General features: G+C 38.4%; 2 protein-coding genes across 5 annotated transcripts in view; both read left to right on the forward strand.

Annotated features, from left to right (window-relative positions):
* Positions 1-5,976, forward strand: part of grb10b (growth factor receptor-bound protein 10b) — a 71,628-nt gene extending 65,652 nt beyond the window's left edge. For 2 of the 3 annotated variants that reach the window (XM_082552854.1, XM_082552855.1), the window contains exons 9-17: positions 1,627-1,764; positions 1,939-2,049; positions 2,370-2,468; positions 2,589-2,666; positions 2,796-2,912; positions 3,328-3,394; positions 3,514-3,601; positions 3,741-3,834; positions 4,707-5,976. In XM_082552854.1, coding sequence (XP_082408980.1) covers positions 1,627-1,764; positions 1,939-2,049; positions 2,370-2,468; positions 2,589-2,666; positions 2,796-2,912; positions 3,328-3,394; positions 3,514-3,601; positions 3,741-3,834; positions 4,707-4,853 — 939 coding nt within the window. In that variant the 3' untranslated portion in view covers positions 4,854-5,976. The remainder of the gene's footprint in view (positions 1-1,626; positions 1,765-1,938; positions 2,050-2,369; positions 2,469-2,588; positions 2,667-2,795; positions 2,913-3,327; positions 3,395-3,513; positions 3,602-3,740; positions 3,835-4,706) is intronic. The other variant, XM_082552856.1, reaches the window with a different exon arrangement.
* Positions 5,977-9,434: 3,458 nt separating this feature from the next.
* ddc (dopa decarboxylase) overlaps positions 9,435-15,826 on the forward strand; it is a 28,887-nt gene continuing 22,495 nt past the window's right edge. Inside the window, exon 1 of one of the 2 annotated variants that reach the window (XM_082552858.1) lies at positions 9,435-9,639. The gene's annotated coding sequence lies outside the window, so the exon portion shown is untranslated. Of the gene's footprint in view, positions 9,640-12,309; positions 12,400-15,826 lie in introns of those variants that run through there. The other variant, XM_082552857.1, reaches the window with a different exon arrangement.

Here is a 15,826-nt window from a genome sequence, read left to right on the forward strand (position 1 = left end):
TTCTGCTTAGTGGACAAAATTGTGCCTGTCAGTATCATCATATTCAGAGCTTCAGATCCAACTCGCAGCTGTACATGTTAGGAAATTATTCATGTTTTTATCACAGATGCTGTAAATGGCTGTCAGAAAAGCTGGCTGTCGATACATGTTAGATGTTGAATGATCCTTTCTCCAGACTTCTCATCCTTTAGGAAATCTGTAAGGACTTAGACAGGTTGGGCCGAGGCAGGTTTATATTCGTGGGATTTCCTGTGTATAAATGTCCAAATATCTTTATGTTCATACATCCATCTTCTGAGTGTCTCTGCAATAGGATTTAAACAATTTGCGTAGTTCCATAGTGGAAAATTTTCAAATGGTGACCTTTTGGTTAGAATGACTCGGGCCTCGAGCCATGTGTTCTGTTTTGGGGTTCTAGGTAATTACACTCAGTTTGTTTTTATTAGCCAAGTTGGGATCTGCACCTACCTGTTGTATGTTTTCTCAGTACTGTTTCCACATGTGTGTCATGTGTACTTTTTGGCTTCTCACTAATACTCCCAATATACTCTTTACAAATATCAAAAAAGAGAAAATGTCTGGTAGGAGATTTTTTATTTATTTAATTTTTGAAATATCTTAATGGGATTGGCTGGCGTTCTCCTGCATCATGTAATGGAGCTGTCAGAGTTAAAATCACAAGTGGAATCCATCACTTCAAGGTAGCCACTCACAGAAAGCTTTTAAGTCCGGCTGATCATATAGAAGTTATGCGCACTTATCCTCTGCATAGAGGAGTTAATAACTGGATCGGAATGAGGTGAGCTGGAGTTGTCAGGAATTTCCAGAGCCGGAATTCTTCCAAACACAAGATCTTTGCACTCAATTAGAGTCCTGTGTAAACCAAGGCGCTCTCTAATCCTGAGCTCCTCCAGGTGTTTGCAATATTTGGCATTATGCAAGATGCATGTGAGTAAGTTACTGAAGCGAACGGCCTCCAAGGGACAGCTCTTTGTATTAACGTTCCGTGTGACTGTGCAGAGTTTGGATAATGTTCATGCACGAAGCCTAATGTCAAATTGTTTCCAAAACACTGGGAAACACATGCTTTAAATATTCAAAAGTACTGTGGAACAGTTTGCCTTTACCCGCAAGCCACAGATTCCAGATCAGCTTCAGTAACTTGACTTGCAGTTCACGGTGAAATGCTTTCCTAAAACATGGAAACCACAAACACCCAATTCTTCAAACACCTATAAGACAAGTTAGGCTTCCCTGTAGAAATGCACGATTTTCATTTTAAAGCCACAAAACACAACAGGACACAGTTTTAATGGAGTTTTTCTTTTGAGTTTAACAGACATATCTTTTCCAAGCAGTATTAGTAAATTATGCATATACTGTTCTCTTATTTTTTGTAATTAAATGTACAAATGTCACTATCAGGATTGTGACAGCCTTTGAGTTTTCACACATTGTCACAATGAGCCTCCTGTCTTTGATACCCCTACAGATGGTGCCAGCTTTCTGCCTGTGGTAGTGACAGGGGGTTCAAAGGCTTCAGATGTAATCTGGCTCCTTTTTACAAAAGAAATGACAGAGGGAATAAATTGTTATTTATTTGCATTTTCCTGCTCCCTGTTTTAGAACTTCCTAGCCACCAACAGCTGTCCAGAAATCCAGGGGCATCTGTACATGAAGGACGTGGGAAGGAAATCATGGAAGAAGGTTTACATGTTTCTGCGGCGCTCAGGGCTCTACTGTTCTACAAAAGGAACCTCAAAGGTAACGGCGGCTCGCTCCATTCATCTCAGACGCGAAATACAGTCCACCTTAAATGTAATCTCCTTGAAAGAAACTCCGTATTATTGACGGCCGAGTTGCACACGCCTCTGTCTGTTCGTGTGCCTCCGGGCTGTCTCCTCTCTGATATTTTGATTTATTAATTTCTGTCTCCAGGAGCCCAGACATCTACAGTTACTAGCAGACCTTGAGGACAGCAACATCTTCACTGTCATCACAGGCAAGAAGCAGCACGGCGCACCCACAGACTACGGCTTCTGCATCAAGGTGAGACGCAAGTGAGATGAAACAGATTTTATCTAATTATGAAATAGTGGAATGATGAAATATTATGAGCTGAGTATGATTCATATCCTGTGCCGTTTCTTGTCTCAGTGGAACTGGTTTATCAGCGCAGCAACTTTTTTTTTTTTTCCCTCCCTGTGATTTATGAGTTATAAACTCAGATGAACTGTCTTTGGTTTTGTTGTTCATATCATCTTTCTCTCTCCAATTAATAATAATGGTGATAGAAGTGGTGTCAAAAATAAGAGTTTGATGCAGTGAGCGTAGTCTCTGTTCTGATTGTGTAAATTGTTCATTGGCAGCCTAATAAAAGCAGAGGGGATATGAAGGAGCTGAGAATGCTGTGTGCAGAGGACGAACAGAGCAGAAGCTGTTGGATGACTGCTTTTCGAATCTTTAAGGTAATTCTGCACTGCCTACATCACAGTACAGCCAACATGACTTCTAGCATACTTTTAATTCTTTGTAATGCAAGTAATTTGATGGCCTTTATTCACTACTCTGTTCCTTTTCCTTTGCAGTATGGGATCGTATTGTACCAGAATTACAAGATTCCTCAACAAAGGAAAACTTTACTTTCACACTTTTCAGCTCCTGTGGTAAGTTTACTGGAGTGATTATGCATGTAAGGATATAGTCTGACTTAGTTTAGGTAAATGATCTGCCTTCGTATGTAGTCTGTCTGCACTCTTGTATTTTGACTGTCATGTGTCTCTGTCTCCCTCTAGAGGAGCGTATCAGAGAACTCCCTCGTGGCAATGGATTTCTCAGGGAGGATAGGCAGAGTGATTGACAACCCGGTCGAAGCTCAGAGTGCTGCCATGGAGGAGGGGCACGCGTGGCGGGTGAGAGATGCTCAGCTTTTTGTTACCTGTTAGGTTTTTTGTTTTTGTTTTTTAATGATCCTTGCAGTTCTGTTTATGTTTGCTCCGATGATTATAGAGAGTTAGTTGGAAAAATTCATTTAACTTATAAATGTACAAGGTGACTTTTAAGTACTTGATTTAGGCTGTCTGAAATTCCATTTTCTGTCCAATTGTAAAGGAGACAATGATCAGGTTCCACAGTCTTAAAATTAGACCATGCGTTCACCACATTTGATCTGATCTTTCCTTAGCCTGTTTACTGTTTTAGTGATTGTTTTTCACTTAAAGTTATCAGAATTATGTTAAGAAGCTACAAATTGCTGCTGTTTACTGTCGCTCAAACAGACCATGAACTAAACCACATTGTTTTGTCTCTGTGTGGCATCTTTCTCAGAAGAGGACTCAACGAATGAACATACTGGGGTCCAACAGTCCATTACACCACTCCTCACTAAGCTCAGGTAAATGCAAAACAGGAAAAAAAAACTTGCAACTGCTCCCTAACTTTGCATATTCTTTCTGTGTATATAATGTTATTTTATAAAAATGTACTTTAAAAAAAAAATGTTATTCTCTGCAGTCATCCACATAGCTCAGCTCTGGTTCCATGGCAGGATAACCAGAGAAGAGTCCCACCGCATTATCCACCAGCAGGGACAAGTAGATGGGTAAGTAAGCTGGCAAAGCTTTTTTCTTTATATATTTTTACACTTATTTATTTATATATCGGTGTGTCTATATAGATATATAATCTGTAACACTAAGTGAAGGCTTTTACAACATTTCGTCTCCTTTTTTGTCGCACAGGTTGTTTCTGCTGAGAGTCAGTCAGAGTAATCCCAAGGCGTTTGTGCTCACATTGTGCCATCACCAGAAAATCAAGCATTTCCAGATCCTACCGGTAAGACTCTCGCTTACTTGTTACATGTCTCGTGCGTGTTTGTATATTGTTGCACCTGATGGCTTTACTTTACTGCATTTAAGTGCTTGCCAAATCTATTAGACCACAATTAAAGTAAGTAAACACAAGAGTTTTAGAACTCTGTCAAAAATTAATCAAGTATAATTCCTGTTCAGGTATGTAAGTAATGAACTCATTTTTTCCCCTTAAGATGCCAAATTAAATGTTTGTTATTGTTTTCAACTTTTTTAAAAATACAATATTAAATTTGGACCATTACATTAACCATTACAGAAACAAAAATATTATTTGATAATTACAAGCAGTTGTTGTTGTTGTTGTTTAGGGCAGCTGTGGCATAAAACTCACACTGGGTGTTGGTCTAATACGTTTGTTAAATACTGCATCTTCCATGGTAGCTTAGTCTGTTAACCCTGTAATGCCAAGTGTACCATAGTTATGAGTGTTTGTGATCTTTAAACCACCAGTGTTTTTATATTTTATATTTTTATTTATTTTTTTATTTGTATGTATGGTATGTAGCCGCTGCACGGCGTCAACGTCATTTTAACGATATTAACGCTGACAGCACTAATATAAAAAACTAAATTGCACAGAAATTCCAAATGTGGCAAAATCAAAACACATATATGCAAATTGATATTTAATTTTTAAATTTGTCATAAGGTTCAGTAATCACTCCACTTGATGATCCAGGCTTTTCAGGGTTAAAGCATTATTTCATAAGCTATGTTAAAAAATGCACCGATCAGACATTTCAAATTATTTTGTTGATCCATAAGAGGAAAGTCTGATGTTGTCTTTTCCACCTCTTCCCTCCCTCTGCCGTTCGCTCTCGCCTGTGCCGCCAGTGTGAAGAGGATGGCCAAGGCTTCTTCAGCCTTGATGACGGCGCCACCAAGTTCACCGACCTGATTCAGCTGGTGGAGTTCTACCAGCTCAACAGAGGAGTGCTGCCTTGCAAACTCAAACACCCGTGCACCGTCGTGGCCTTATGACACCTTCGGATCACATGACCCCGCCCCCCAACACTTGACCTGACTCTGCCTAAAATGAAAAGAATCTCCCCGTTGATCGTTTCTTTTTGTTTTTATCTTTGTAAGAAGCTGGTGAATTGACTGACGTTGTTGTTGTTACACTTGTTTTTATATTGTTGTGAGCTTGCTGGAGACTGCTGATATTTTTTTTTTTTTTTTTGGGGGGGGGGGATTTCGTTTCATCTGCATGGAGGTTCGAGGAGTCTGATGCACAACTTCACTCCAGAGGCTCGCAGTTTTAAGAGAAGATGAAAGAAATGAACACTGCCATTTGTGTCGATGCTGTTGCAGAATCTTCCACATTATTCTTACCAATAGTCACCAGAAAAGCGTGGACCCTCGAGGTTTTACCACGCAGCTCAAATGTGAGCACCGTTCCCCTTCAACTGGACAATCAGCAGGAGAATTGAAGCTTTCATGCGGACTACTCTGCTCTTTAAGGACAAACGAGTCTCGCTCATTTTTATCAAATGTCCTCAGAATGAATTAAGAGTTTGTCTCTTAGTTTTGTACTCGTGGAAGTGGGCATGGCATTGGATGCCGCATGATCTCTCAAGTGGCGCATTACTTAACTGTGAGGTGGTGCCATCGCCCTCTAGTGTCATAAGAATGCATGGACATTTTGAGGCACCAGGGTTTCTATTTTTTAATCCCATTGAGTTTTGCAAAAATTAAAGGTTATTGAAACAAAGCTTTTGGTATAAGTACAAAATCTTTTCCCACACACAGCTTCAGTTATTATCATTACTAAAGACAAAATCCACCTTTTTGCATCCTGGATTTTAAAAGCTCTTGATTTTCACATAAGCTTTTTATCTATTCTACCTGCAATTCAGTTTTCCAAGACATTCTTAAAGCAACTTCCACAAAAACAAACTAGAAGAGTGAATTTTGGTCAAATTAAATTGAGGCACAGTTGGGGAAAAAAAAATACTATTGCAGCTGTATGCAGGACGGTATCAGTGCTTCATTTCTCTTTGCCACAGCACAGGGAAGGATAACCACTAGCATTTCCTCTAGAGGTAACTACCAACACATCAAAGGAAATGTGGTTCGTTTTAAAAAAAAAAAATAAAACACAAAATTCCCCCCAGAGATGCAGACGATCCTGTGGGGAGCCTCTGTCCCACAGTGACGCTCCTTTGCTCCATAAATGACCTCATAACTGCTGTAAAACAAACATGTGGCAATGAAAACAGTTTGGCGTGCTCTGACATTAATGGCAGACTCTGTGCATTACTTCTCACATAATGTTGCCTTTTTTTTTTCTTTCTACCTGGAACTACTTGTACCAAGACACAGTCACACATACATTTACAGCCCACCTTTTTACAACCAGGAAAGACCTTTCACAAAAGTACACCATCAGAACATCCAACAGTGATACCTGTATCGCCGCCTTCTCGTTTTTCCTATCCCGGCCTTGTTACTCTTTCTTCAGCCTGCTCTTCGATAAAGTGAACATACTCTGTAAGCAGAGAGGGAAAACTGGAAATATTACTAAATATGTGTGTTTGAGTGACAACAATAGGAGCATCAGACTGAGAACAGCTCATACAGTTGGTCTGGAAGCAGTTGTGACTACCTTTTGTCCCACACAAAACAATTTGAATAATACAAATAAATTTTTTTTTGGCTGAAAACTTGTCTGCGATGGAGCTCCTAGAATCACCTGTTTCAGTTTGGAGTCTCCATATAGATCAGCTTTCTCGTTGGATAGACTCGTACACTCCCACTATAGATGACGCACAACTGGCATCTCAAAGTTACACTGGACGTAAATGTTGGAGGCTCTCGCTTTCCTCCACTTAAGTAGGTTCAGAATCAACAATCTCTGCGGAGTGTTTATTTTTTTCTACCATTTTTACATCAACAGCCATCTATTATTTGCCAGCAGGTTGTCTTAAGGTATTTTAGAAGTGAGATGCAGAATAGCAGCGCTATGTTGACACTCCGTGTGTTCACCATTATTTATGTAAGATGCAATGGCTTTTTTTTGTTTTTATTGTTGCAGCAAAATGTTTATTTATTTACCTGGATGTGACTGATTACTTGAAATTTTTAGATATTTTTCTCGGCGCTGTTCAGTACTTTGTTTTTGTTTTTTGTCATTACTTTAAATTCATTGTTCAGGGTGATTAATAGAATTGTAATGACATGACCTATATTGACTTTTTAGTTTTGATTATTCAGCAATGATTTGTTATCATCAGTCTTGTTATGAAGTCATGTTTAAAGCACACTGGCCTCCGTAGTGTTAACATTGTCATTCCAAATGATGGCACGCTGGAAAAATGAAAGAATGAAAGGTATCTGGGTTTCCCAAAGCATTGATCACTTTGAATTTTTTTTTTTCAGTTTTCTTTGACAGTTCTGATATTTATTCCAGATATCAAAATTTTCCAGAACACAAAACCTCTAAAGTTGGCTTTCTCGTGGTGTCCTTAAAGAACCATAGACATGAACTAAAGTAATAAATCCACAAATGTTTTGGGAAACTCGGTCAGGTAGAGGACAACATTGTTGTTAAAAAGGAGTTTTAGAAATTAAAGTAAAAATTTTAGATTGGATATAATAAACAATATTACAATAATGGTATCTTTTTAAGAATGAAAAAAGGACTATGCTGTTTTTAATCATTGTATGAATGTGGGAGGAGTCTGTCACTGATGTTTTACTTGCAGAGATTTGGACGAATATGGATTATCACACAAAGTGTTTCACAGTTGCTGGAAGTCATCCTAAGCTGCTGAGTCCTTACCGTTAGTTTTATTGTAATATGAAAATGTTAAGTACCCCCCAATGAGGCTTTGTTTTGATGTAGCAGATGTTACCATGTGAGGGACAGTACAGGGAACTTTGTAAGTGTGGGTTTATATTTTACATAAAAACGGTAAGGGTTGTACTAACACTAAATGCGAAACTCAGTTTAAATTGGGGAACACGTGGAAGGTGGACTAAGTATTTTTGGTTATCGATATTTTTGCCTAACTGAACTGAATACACCTGGGTTGCTCAGGGCGCACTTGAAGCATGTTAAAATTACTAATCTGTCAAAAGACGAGTACACAATGATGACAAACTTGGATATTGTAGTTTAATTAAGTTGAGACTTTTCTCCATTGCATGCACCACCCATTTGCTAGTTGTGATTACTTAAAGTATATATGGAGAAAATCAAACAGAACAAGCAATTTTTAAAGAACACGGTGTTTTTGGTTTTTCCATAATTTGTTTGTATTTTTTTCTGTTTGTTGTTAAAGGCCTGAAATACTGGTTTCCTGAGCTGATTCAACCCCCCTCCCGCACCGCCAAATACACACTCAAATTAGACAAGCGTATATCACTCATGTTGGAGCATGTTGTTAGCTTTGGCAGTCAGGTAACTTGTACCCACAGATCGTGCCTCTGATACACCCCACCACCATTCCTGTGCACCAACTAGGTCTAAGATGTGGACCAATGGCAAAGCTACTGTCCATAAACACTTGATGACTACATATAAAACACACACACACTCACACTCACACTCTGAATCTGGTATAAGCTGTTAGGAATGAATGCTTTTCTCTTCAGCTGCAGTTTTGGTGTGCTTCTGGAGCTCAGACATTTGGCCCTTATTCTGCAAAGGTGGCGCAATCTGTTCTGACTCTTGTGCATTTTCATAACATTGTCATAATGCAAGATAATGTGGCTGTACAAATGAGTAAAAGTAAAAATCTGTCTATAAAAATATAAACTTATGTATTTCAGGGAATGCAAAAAAGAAAACGGTAACTTCTCTTTTTGTAAGAGAGAGCTTCTGTATTCATAATGTGCTTTGCTTCAATCTGTAAAGAGTTTAATGGCTGATAAATCTTAATTGTAACCTTTTCAGGTATTTTTGTACAAATAAGGGACTGATATATTCTGTTTATTGTAATTAGAATAAAACATTAATACATTGATATAAAAAAAGACAGTGTTTGTCTTTATGCAGAGAAGCTTCCCTTTCATATGTCTTATTAAAAGTAGCATGTGAAGGTTTCTGTGAGGGACTAACACAGTACATTAAATTGAATGTGAAAAACAAATTATAAAGCTATTCTATCTGCTACTTTGGGTAAAACAGATAATTGAGTCAAGTGCTGTATACACTAAATGGACACATCTACTAATAACTAATTTTGGGTGTTTCATTCAGTCCTTTTGCATAAAACAAAACGACCCATTCTTGGGGGCTTTAAGTATTCCCTCATTTCGGGTGTGGTCCTGTAGTAGGAGGCTTCTGTTATAACAAATGTGTGAAATTTCTTCCAGGGCAAAAATTCACACAGACACATGCCAAAATCTTGTAGAAAGCCTTCCTGGAAACTTTAAAAATGTGATATCATAAAACCTCGTGTTTTCACCCATGAAGTGTAATACTTGGTTATTCCAGAAGATGGTGCAGTGCTACAGCCAGCTCAAGAGCTAGCAAATAAAGTGTCTCTGGAAGTATTTGATAGATTTAGGATTTAGTACATTAAAATCTCAGAATAAATCTTTGTGATATGTGGTTAGTGGTGCTAAGAAAAGTTGGTAGTTGCGGGGCTGTCATTAAAGGCATCGTGAAATTGCCCTTTGACACCATCTGTCACGCCCTTTGGATTGTGAGTCATGTGTTGAGGCTCAGTTTTGTTGTGGGCAAAGAAAAAGTTTAAAGATTAACATGTCTGCAGCTTCGCAGCCTGCAACCAAAGAAACTTTTATAACATCCGGACACAAGGTGACTTGCCTATACTTTTGCTTAAAGCTTTTTTGTGCCCACTTTGCTGGAGAGAGTTTAACATTTGTGAAACTCTGAAAGAAATGGATTACTTTATGAACCAGTATTTGTTTTTCCATCTACCTTCTTAATCTTACAGCTCTAAATAGACTTTAATATAGGAGGTGCTATGTCTGTGCATTGAGTGTTTCTGTGTATCAGTGTTGGGAAGGTTACTTTTAAAATGTATTCCACTACAGATTACAGAATACATGCCCCAAAATGTATTTTGTAACGTGTTACGTTACTCAATGAGACAGGAAATGAAACAGGAAAATACCGCCGTGTAATCCATTTATTTCAACAAAGTAACTGTATTCTAAATACCACCTTTTTAAACGGTAACTGTAACGGAATACAGTTACTCATATTTTGTATTTTAAATACTTAATGGCGGTACATGTATTCCGTTACTCCCCAACACTGCTGTGTGTGTAGTTTGCTGCGATTGCCTTTAGGCTGTAGCTCAGGTGGCAGAGCAGGTCAGCCACTAATCAGAAGGTCGGTGGTTCGATCCAGGGCTGCCTCCTGGCTGCATGCCAAATATACTTGGGCAAGATACTAACCCCATGTTTGCCTACTGGTGGTGGTCAGAGGGCCCGGTGGCGCCAGTGTCCGGCAGCCTCGCCTCTGTCAGTGCGCCCCAGGGCAGCTGTGGCTACAAGGTAGCTTGCCATTGCCAGTGTGTGTGAATGTGTGTGTGAATGGGTGAATGACTGAATGTAGTGTAAAGCGCTTTGGGGTCCTTAGGGACTGAGTAAAGCGCTATACAAATGCAGGCCATTTACCATTTAGATTGATTGCTTACCTAATATAAAAGTAAATAACATTCATTTAGACTGTGCGTTAACAAATATTGAAGAGGGGGGGGAAATCAGTGTATTGACAAATGATGAATAAATAATGTAAAATAAGCATCTTTTCTGTTACCTTACACGGTTGGATGACACCACCTGTCAAACTGTCTCTTTCACTGTCACAGGAAATGTAATCTTTTTCACTCACACACAGACACTCTGTGTTAAGTTCTTATAAGTTCAGCCCAGTGAAAGTGCATGAGCCATCTAGTGGGAAAGTCAAACATGCAGTGAACCTCAAACCTCAATGCTCAGAAAAAAAGTGACAAAAGGGGAAATCAAATAGGTTAGTACCTTGAATTCCAAAGTCACATTTAATGTTAATATAGTGCACATTCGGGAAGCTGAAAGAACCCAGGTGGAGCCGCCCTCTTGATTTACAGTGGGGGGTTTGGCATACTAAATTGCATTGAAAGTTCTTTGGTGTAGTCCAGTAGTTAGCACCTGCTCTGGGAAATATTATAGCAATTCCTGAACTGAGTTAACAAGCAAAATGCAATGTTCTCATTTTCTCAAAGGAAACTATTAAGAAAAGGAGAAAAAAAAGGAGAAGAAAAACGGATATACCAGAATCCCTTTTTGATTGAAATGAATAAAAGAGGTGAACTGAAAAACTCACTGTGGACAATTAAATGCTTATTCAAGCTAGAAATGTTGAGACACACACACACACACACTCACTCACACTCTGACATTTCTGGCCTGAGGATTGTAAATTCCCTCAATCCAGGTGTATCAATCAAAAATGTCACGCATGCAAAAATATCTAACTTTGATGACTAACATCTGCTGAAATGAGTGATCATACCCACCAGCACAGTGATCAGGAAGAATACAATAATTTGCTGCTTTGATAGAGAATTACATGTTGCCAGAGTAAGTAGGAGCTCCTGTCTTACCTCAGTGCTATTGCACATTAGCTTACATTTTGGCTTCTATTTCAAGATGTGGATGCTGGTTCTGAGTATTTCGAACCTCATTTTGTTAAGTCAGGATGCATTTTATAAAGAAAGAGTACTAATAGCATTAAAGCATTTTGACAGATTTGACTGTATGTAGTAGATAGAAATAGTAGAATAGCATTTTTACCATAAAGCACTTTGAGTGCTCTAGTTCATTCAAATTCATATAAACTTACAGGGAATTCTAATTATTTCAGGTTGATTTCCACATCATATGTGTAACACACATGGACAGCTCATAATGAGCAAAAATGAAAACAATAATAACACCAGGCTGGTTTACAAAAACATATTTTTCAGTGTGATTTCAAAGAAATTGTGTAAACAACCACTTTATTTAGTGGTGGTTTCAAATTGGATGCATTAGGCTTTTCCTTTGTCACAAAAAAAGTACCTCCTAACTGTGCAAAAGTACAATGCGTTATCATAAAATTACAAATTACTAACACTATTTTTGTTACTAGTTGTTTATTTTATCTTTATGTGCACATTATTTTAGTGCTAAATATGTCTTTATGTCTATATCTGTGTACATTTAGAGGATGTGGTAAAAATATATGTAAAAAGACTGAGTGCCCGTTTTTGTGTGTTTGTATGCACTGTGTGCACAAGTGCAATGTACATGTGTGTGTAGAGACATGGTAATAGCAGCTCCAGGAACTCCTTGTGAATCAGTCTTTCTTACGTTGGCCATGAGCCCCATTCCCATTGGCTGGTCTGGTGGGGGTTGGTGGGATGAGGGTGGTAAGTGGCAAGATAAAAGGAGCAAATGTCTCTTGTCCTGCTTACACACACACACAAACACACTCACCACGTGCCTAGCTGTCGGTCTCTTTGTGGACGCTAAAGGAAGAGATCCACTATCCAAACACCGCTGCTGAAGCTGAAGCTCACCTGTAGATGTGAGTATACAGACACACACAGATATTCATGCAACATGTGTAATCCTATTTGGGATAAGGATAAGGATAAGGGACTCACTTGTCATCTCAACAAGGGACAGAGACTTGCAGGGTGAAACACTTGTTGAATGATAGCAGTAGTGGAGCTCAGAGGGCAATGTTCATATGCTGTTGTGGCACTGAATCAGCAGTTTGACAGTCATTTCTGTTCAAATACGGTGTCTTTAAAGCTTGTGTTCTTGTGCTGCTATTCATTTAATTGCAAAAGGTTTGCTTGTTACTGTGAGACGTGTGAAATGGAAATTAAATGCGTTGAAATAATTCAATGTTAACACGAACAAGGAAGCCTTGATGGTGGCTTGATTTGAACAGATTCATGAAACTGACACTCTGTTATGAAACCATGCCTGTACTCTATACAGTGAATGCAAACGGAGCTTTTGGGCTGTTTAAGTTGTGCAAGCAATGCACATTTTCAATGACTGTTTGTATAAACTAAGCAGGATTGAAAAAGGAATACTTGTAGCTGTTATTCTGGCAGATACAAAAACTCCCCTAAATATTGTGACTTAAAACTACATTTCCAGCATGTAGCATCAGCTATGTGCTGTGCTGCTGCTGTCTCTGTTCACAGACTTGGATATAATATGGAGTGCTCTACTTGAAGCATACTGATGCTGAATTACTCGTTTTTTTTTTTTTAAAAATTCTGTTTACTTGAAAAAAAAGTTACTTTTCTTTTTTTAATTTAAAATGACATCACTGTCTCTTCTGTTGTTCACAGGTTGTTTTGGTTTATTGTGGGCAGAAGTAACACACATAATTGTATGGATGCTTCTGTTGTGCTTAGTGTGCTCTTGTATATTTAGAATTGTTTGTCTTTGTCCTTTTTTCCTCTCTCTTGTCTTTTCCTTTTATTGTTCTGGTCACATGTTGAAAGCTTTGTCTCTTTATGGCTCAGCTTAAGAAATCACCATCTAGCATTTCTAGTATTTACAGCACCTTGATTGTCATATACTTGCAGGAAACTCATTTTAGAGATAATACTAGACTGAAAAGAACCTGCGTTGAGAAAGCTTATCTTTCATCGATTTCCAGTAAATTAAGAGATGTTGCTTTTCTTATACATACTGTAGAGCTTCTCCTTTTGTTCATGGTAAAAGCATTTCTGATTCTGCTGGCAGGTTTATAATCTTCTTGGAGCACATTTCTGACATAAAGGTGGGTCTTGCTCCCAAATGTGATGAAAAATCCCTTTTTAGACAGGTTTTATCAGTGCTGCCAGGTTTGTGCCAATTTCTGATGTTTCTGAGTGTTTTTTTTTTTAATGTCTGTCTTTGCGTATATTAGGAAATAGACTGTAGTCAACAGGATTTAAGAAAGGGTTATGCATAAAAGTGTCTTTATTACTCTGCATTAAAATCTTTATAAAACTGGGATGTTATTGGTGCCATTTCTGCTGCCCTTGGCATTTTTAGTGTCAGTGATACCTTTTATGTAGATAAATAAAGCATATACAAATGTCTAATTTCCAAAAAATGATTTTGGCTTTTACATTGTGACAGGAATGTTTTTTCAGGTGCAAATTGACTTGATGTCATTCAAGTCCATTTTATTTATATACACCAAATCACTACATGCTTTATAATGTAAGATGGAGACCCAACAATAACACAAAGAAAACAGAGAAAATTAATTCAAGAGAGATATGTTCGATAGATTATAGGCCATTTGAAACAGTTTCAACACCCCTGCTCTGGATCAGAATCTGAACTGGAGCGTCGAGGTTTCACAAAGCTGTGAAAGCCCAGGCTGAACCTTTTGGAAGCAGGCGGTCACATTCCTGCTAGAGATGTTTATCAGGTCTTTTAATACAGGCATACTCCCTCAAACTCTGAACCAGGATTGTATCTCACTGATTAAAAAAACAAGTCGTTAGTATAGTTTATAACTCCTCTCCAACTGCTCTACTAGAAGTTTCAATTCATATTAAAGCTGGATGCTTCTTCTGGATGCCGAAAAGGCGTTTGACAGAGTAGATTGGGATTGGGGAAAAATTAGTTTCATGTGTGATATTACCATACATTTCCTCTCAGGCAGCTTTTGAGTGAAATGACTCAAATTCTGAATATTTTCATTTATATCATTCTACAAGGCAGCCCTTTGCGTTACTGTCTGATCCTGTTATGATCCTGGCACAGTCAGAAATACCATGGGTCATCTGCATGGCCCTTTACGGAGATGACCTTTTGGTTACTTTTGTCCGATCTGTCATGCTCGGTCCTCACAGCCCTTTACATTTTAGCGATTTTTAATAGCAGTCTTAAATCAGGTGTTGTGCCAGCCTGTTTTAAACATGCTGTTGTGCAACCAGTGCTTAAAAAACCTAATCTCTCATCCTCTGTACTTGCAAACTTCAGGCCTATTTCAAAGCTCCCCTTTCAGTCAATTTTTTTTTTAGAAAAGATTGTATTTGTTCAGCTGCAATCTTTTCTATATGGTCACAATGTTCTCGAGAGTTTCAGTCTGGTTTTAAAGCTTTTCCTAGCACTGAAACTGCACTTTTAAAAGTTCTTAACGATCTTTTACGAGCCACTGACTCAGGCGATTCAGCTGTGCTTCTGCTTTTGGATTTGACCGCTGCATTTGATACTGTTGACCACAGCATTTTTATCTCTCGGTTGAAGCACTGCGGCATCAAAGGCACTCCATTAGAGTGGTTCAGGTCATACCTCTCTAATAGGACTTTCTCAGTGAAGATTGGAGATTTTACCTCTTCCACAGCCCCCTTTACTTGTGGTGTTCCCCAAGGTTCTGTACTGGAGCCAATTCTTTTCTCTATCTATATGTTGCATCTGGGTCTTATTTTCAGGAAATATAATATCAGTTTTCATTCATATGCTGACGACACTCAGATCTATCTTCAGCTAAAGAGAAACAGTTCTGCCTCCCAAGAAACGTTATTTCAGTGTCTTGGCGAAGTTAAGGTCTGGATGGCCTCTAATTTCCTCAATTTCAACAAAAATAAAACCGAAGTGATCGTTTTTGGACCAAGTTGCAATTCTAGAACCTCACATTTTAATTTTCGCAGTTTAGAACCTTTTATTAAATTGCATGCTAAAAATTTGAGGATTATATTTGACAATAAGTTCACCTCTGAGAAACAGATTAGTTTAGTTGTACAGCGGTCTTTCTTTAAACTGAGGCTTTTATCCACTTTGAGATATTTTTTGTCTTTTAAAAACCTAGAATGGGCAATTCATGCTTTCATGCTATCCCAACTGGACTATTGTAATTCTTTATATTTAGGCATTAGTCAGACTTGTCTTGCAAGGCTCCAGCTGGTCCAGAATGCTGCTGCTCATCTTTTGACACGAACGAAGAGACATGAGCACATCTCCCCGGTGCTTGCCTCGCTTTACTGGCT

The sequence above is a fragment of the Aulonocara stuartgranti genome (assembly GCF_965226115.1).
Source record: "Aulonocara stuartgranti genome assembly, chromosome: 11".
Lineage (NCBI taxonomy): Eukaryota > Metazoa > Chordata > Actinopteri > Cichliformes > Cichlidae > Aulonocara > Aulonocara stuartgranti.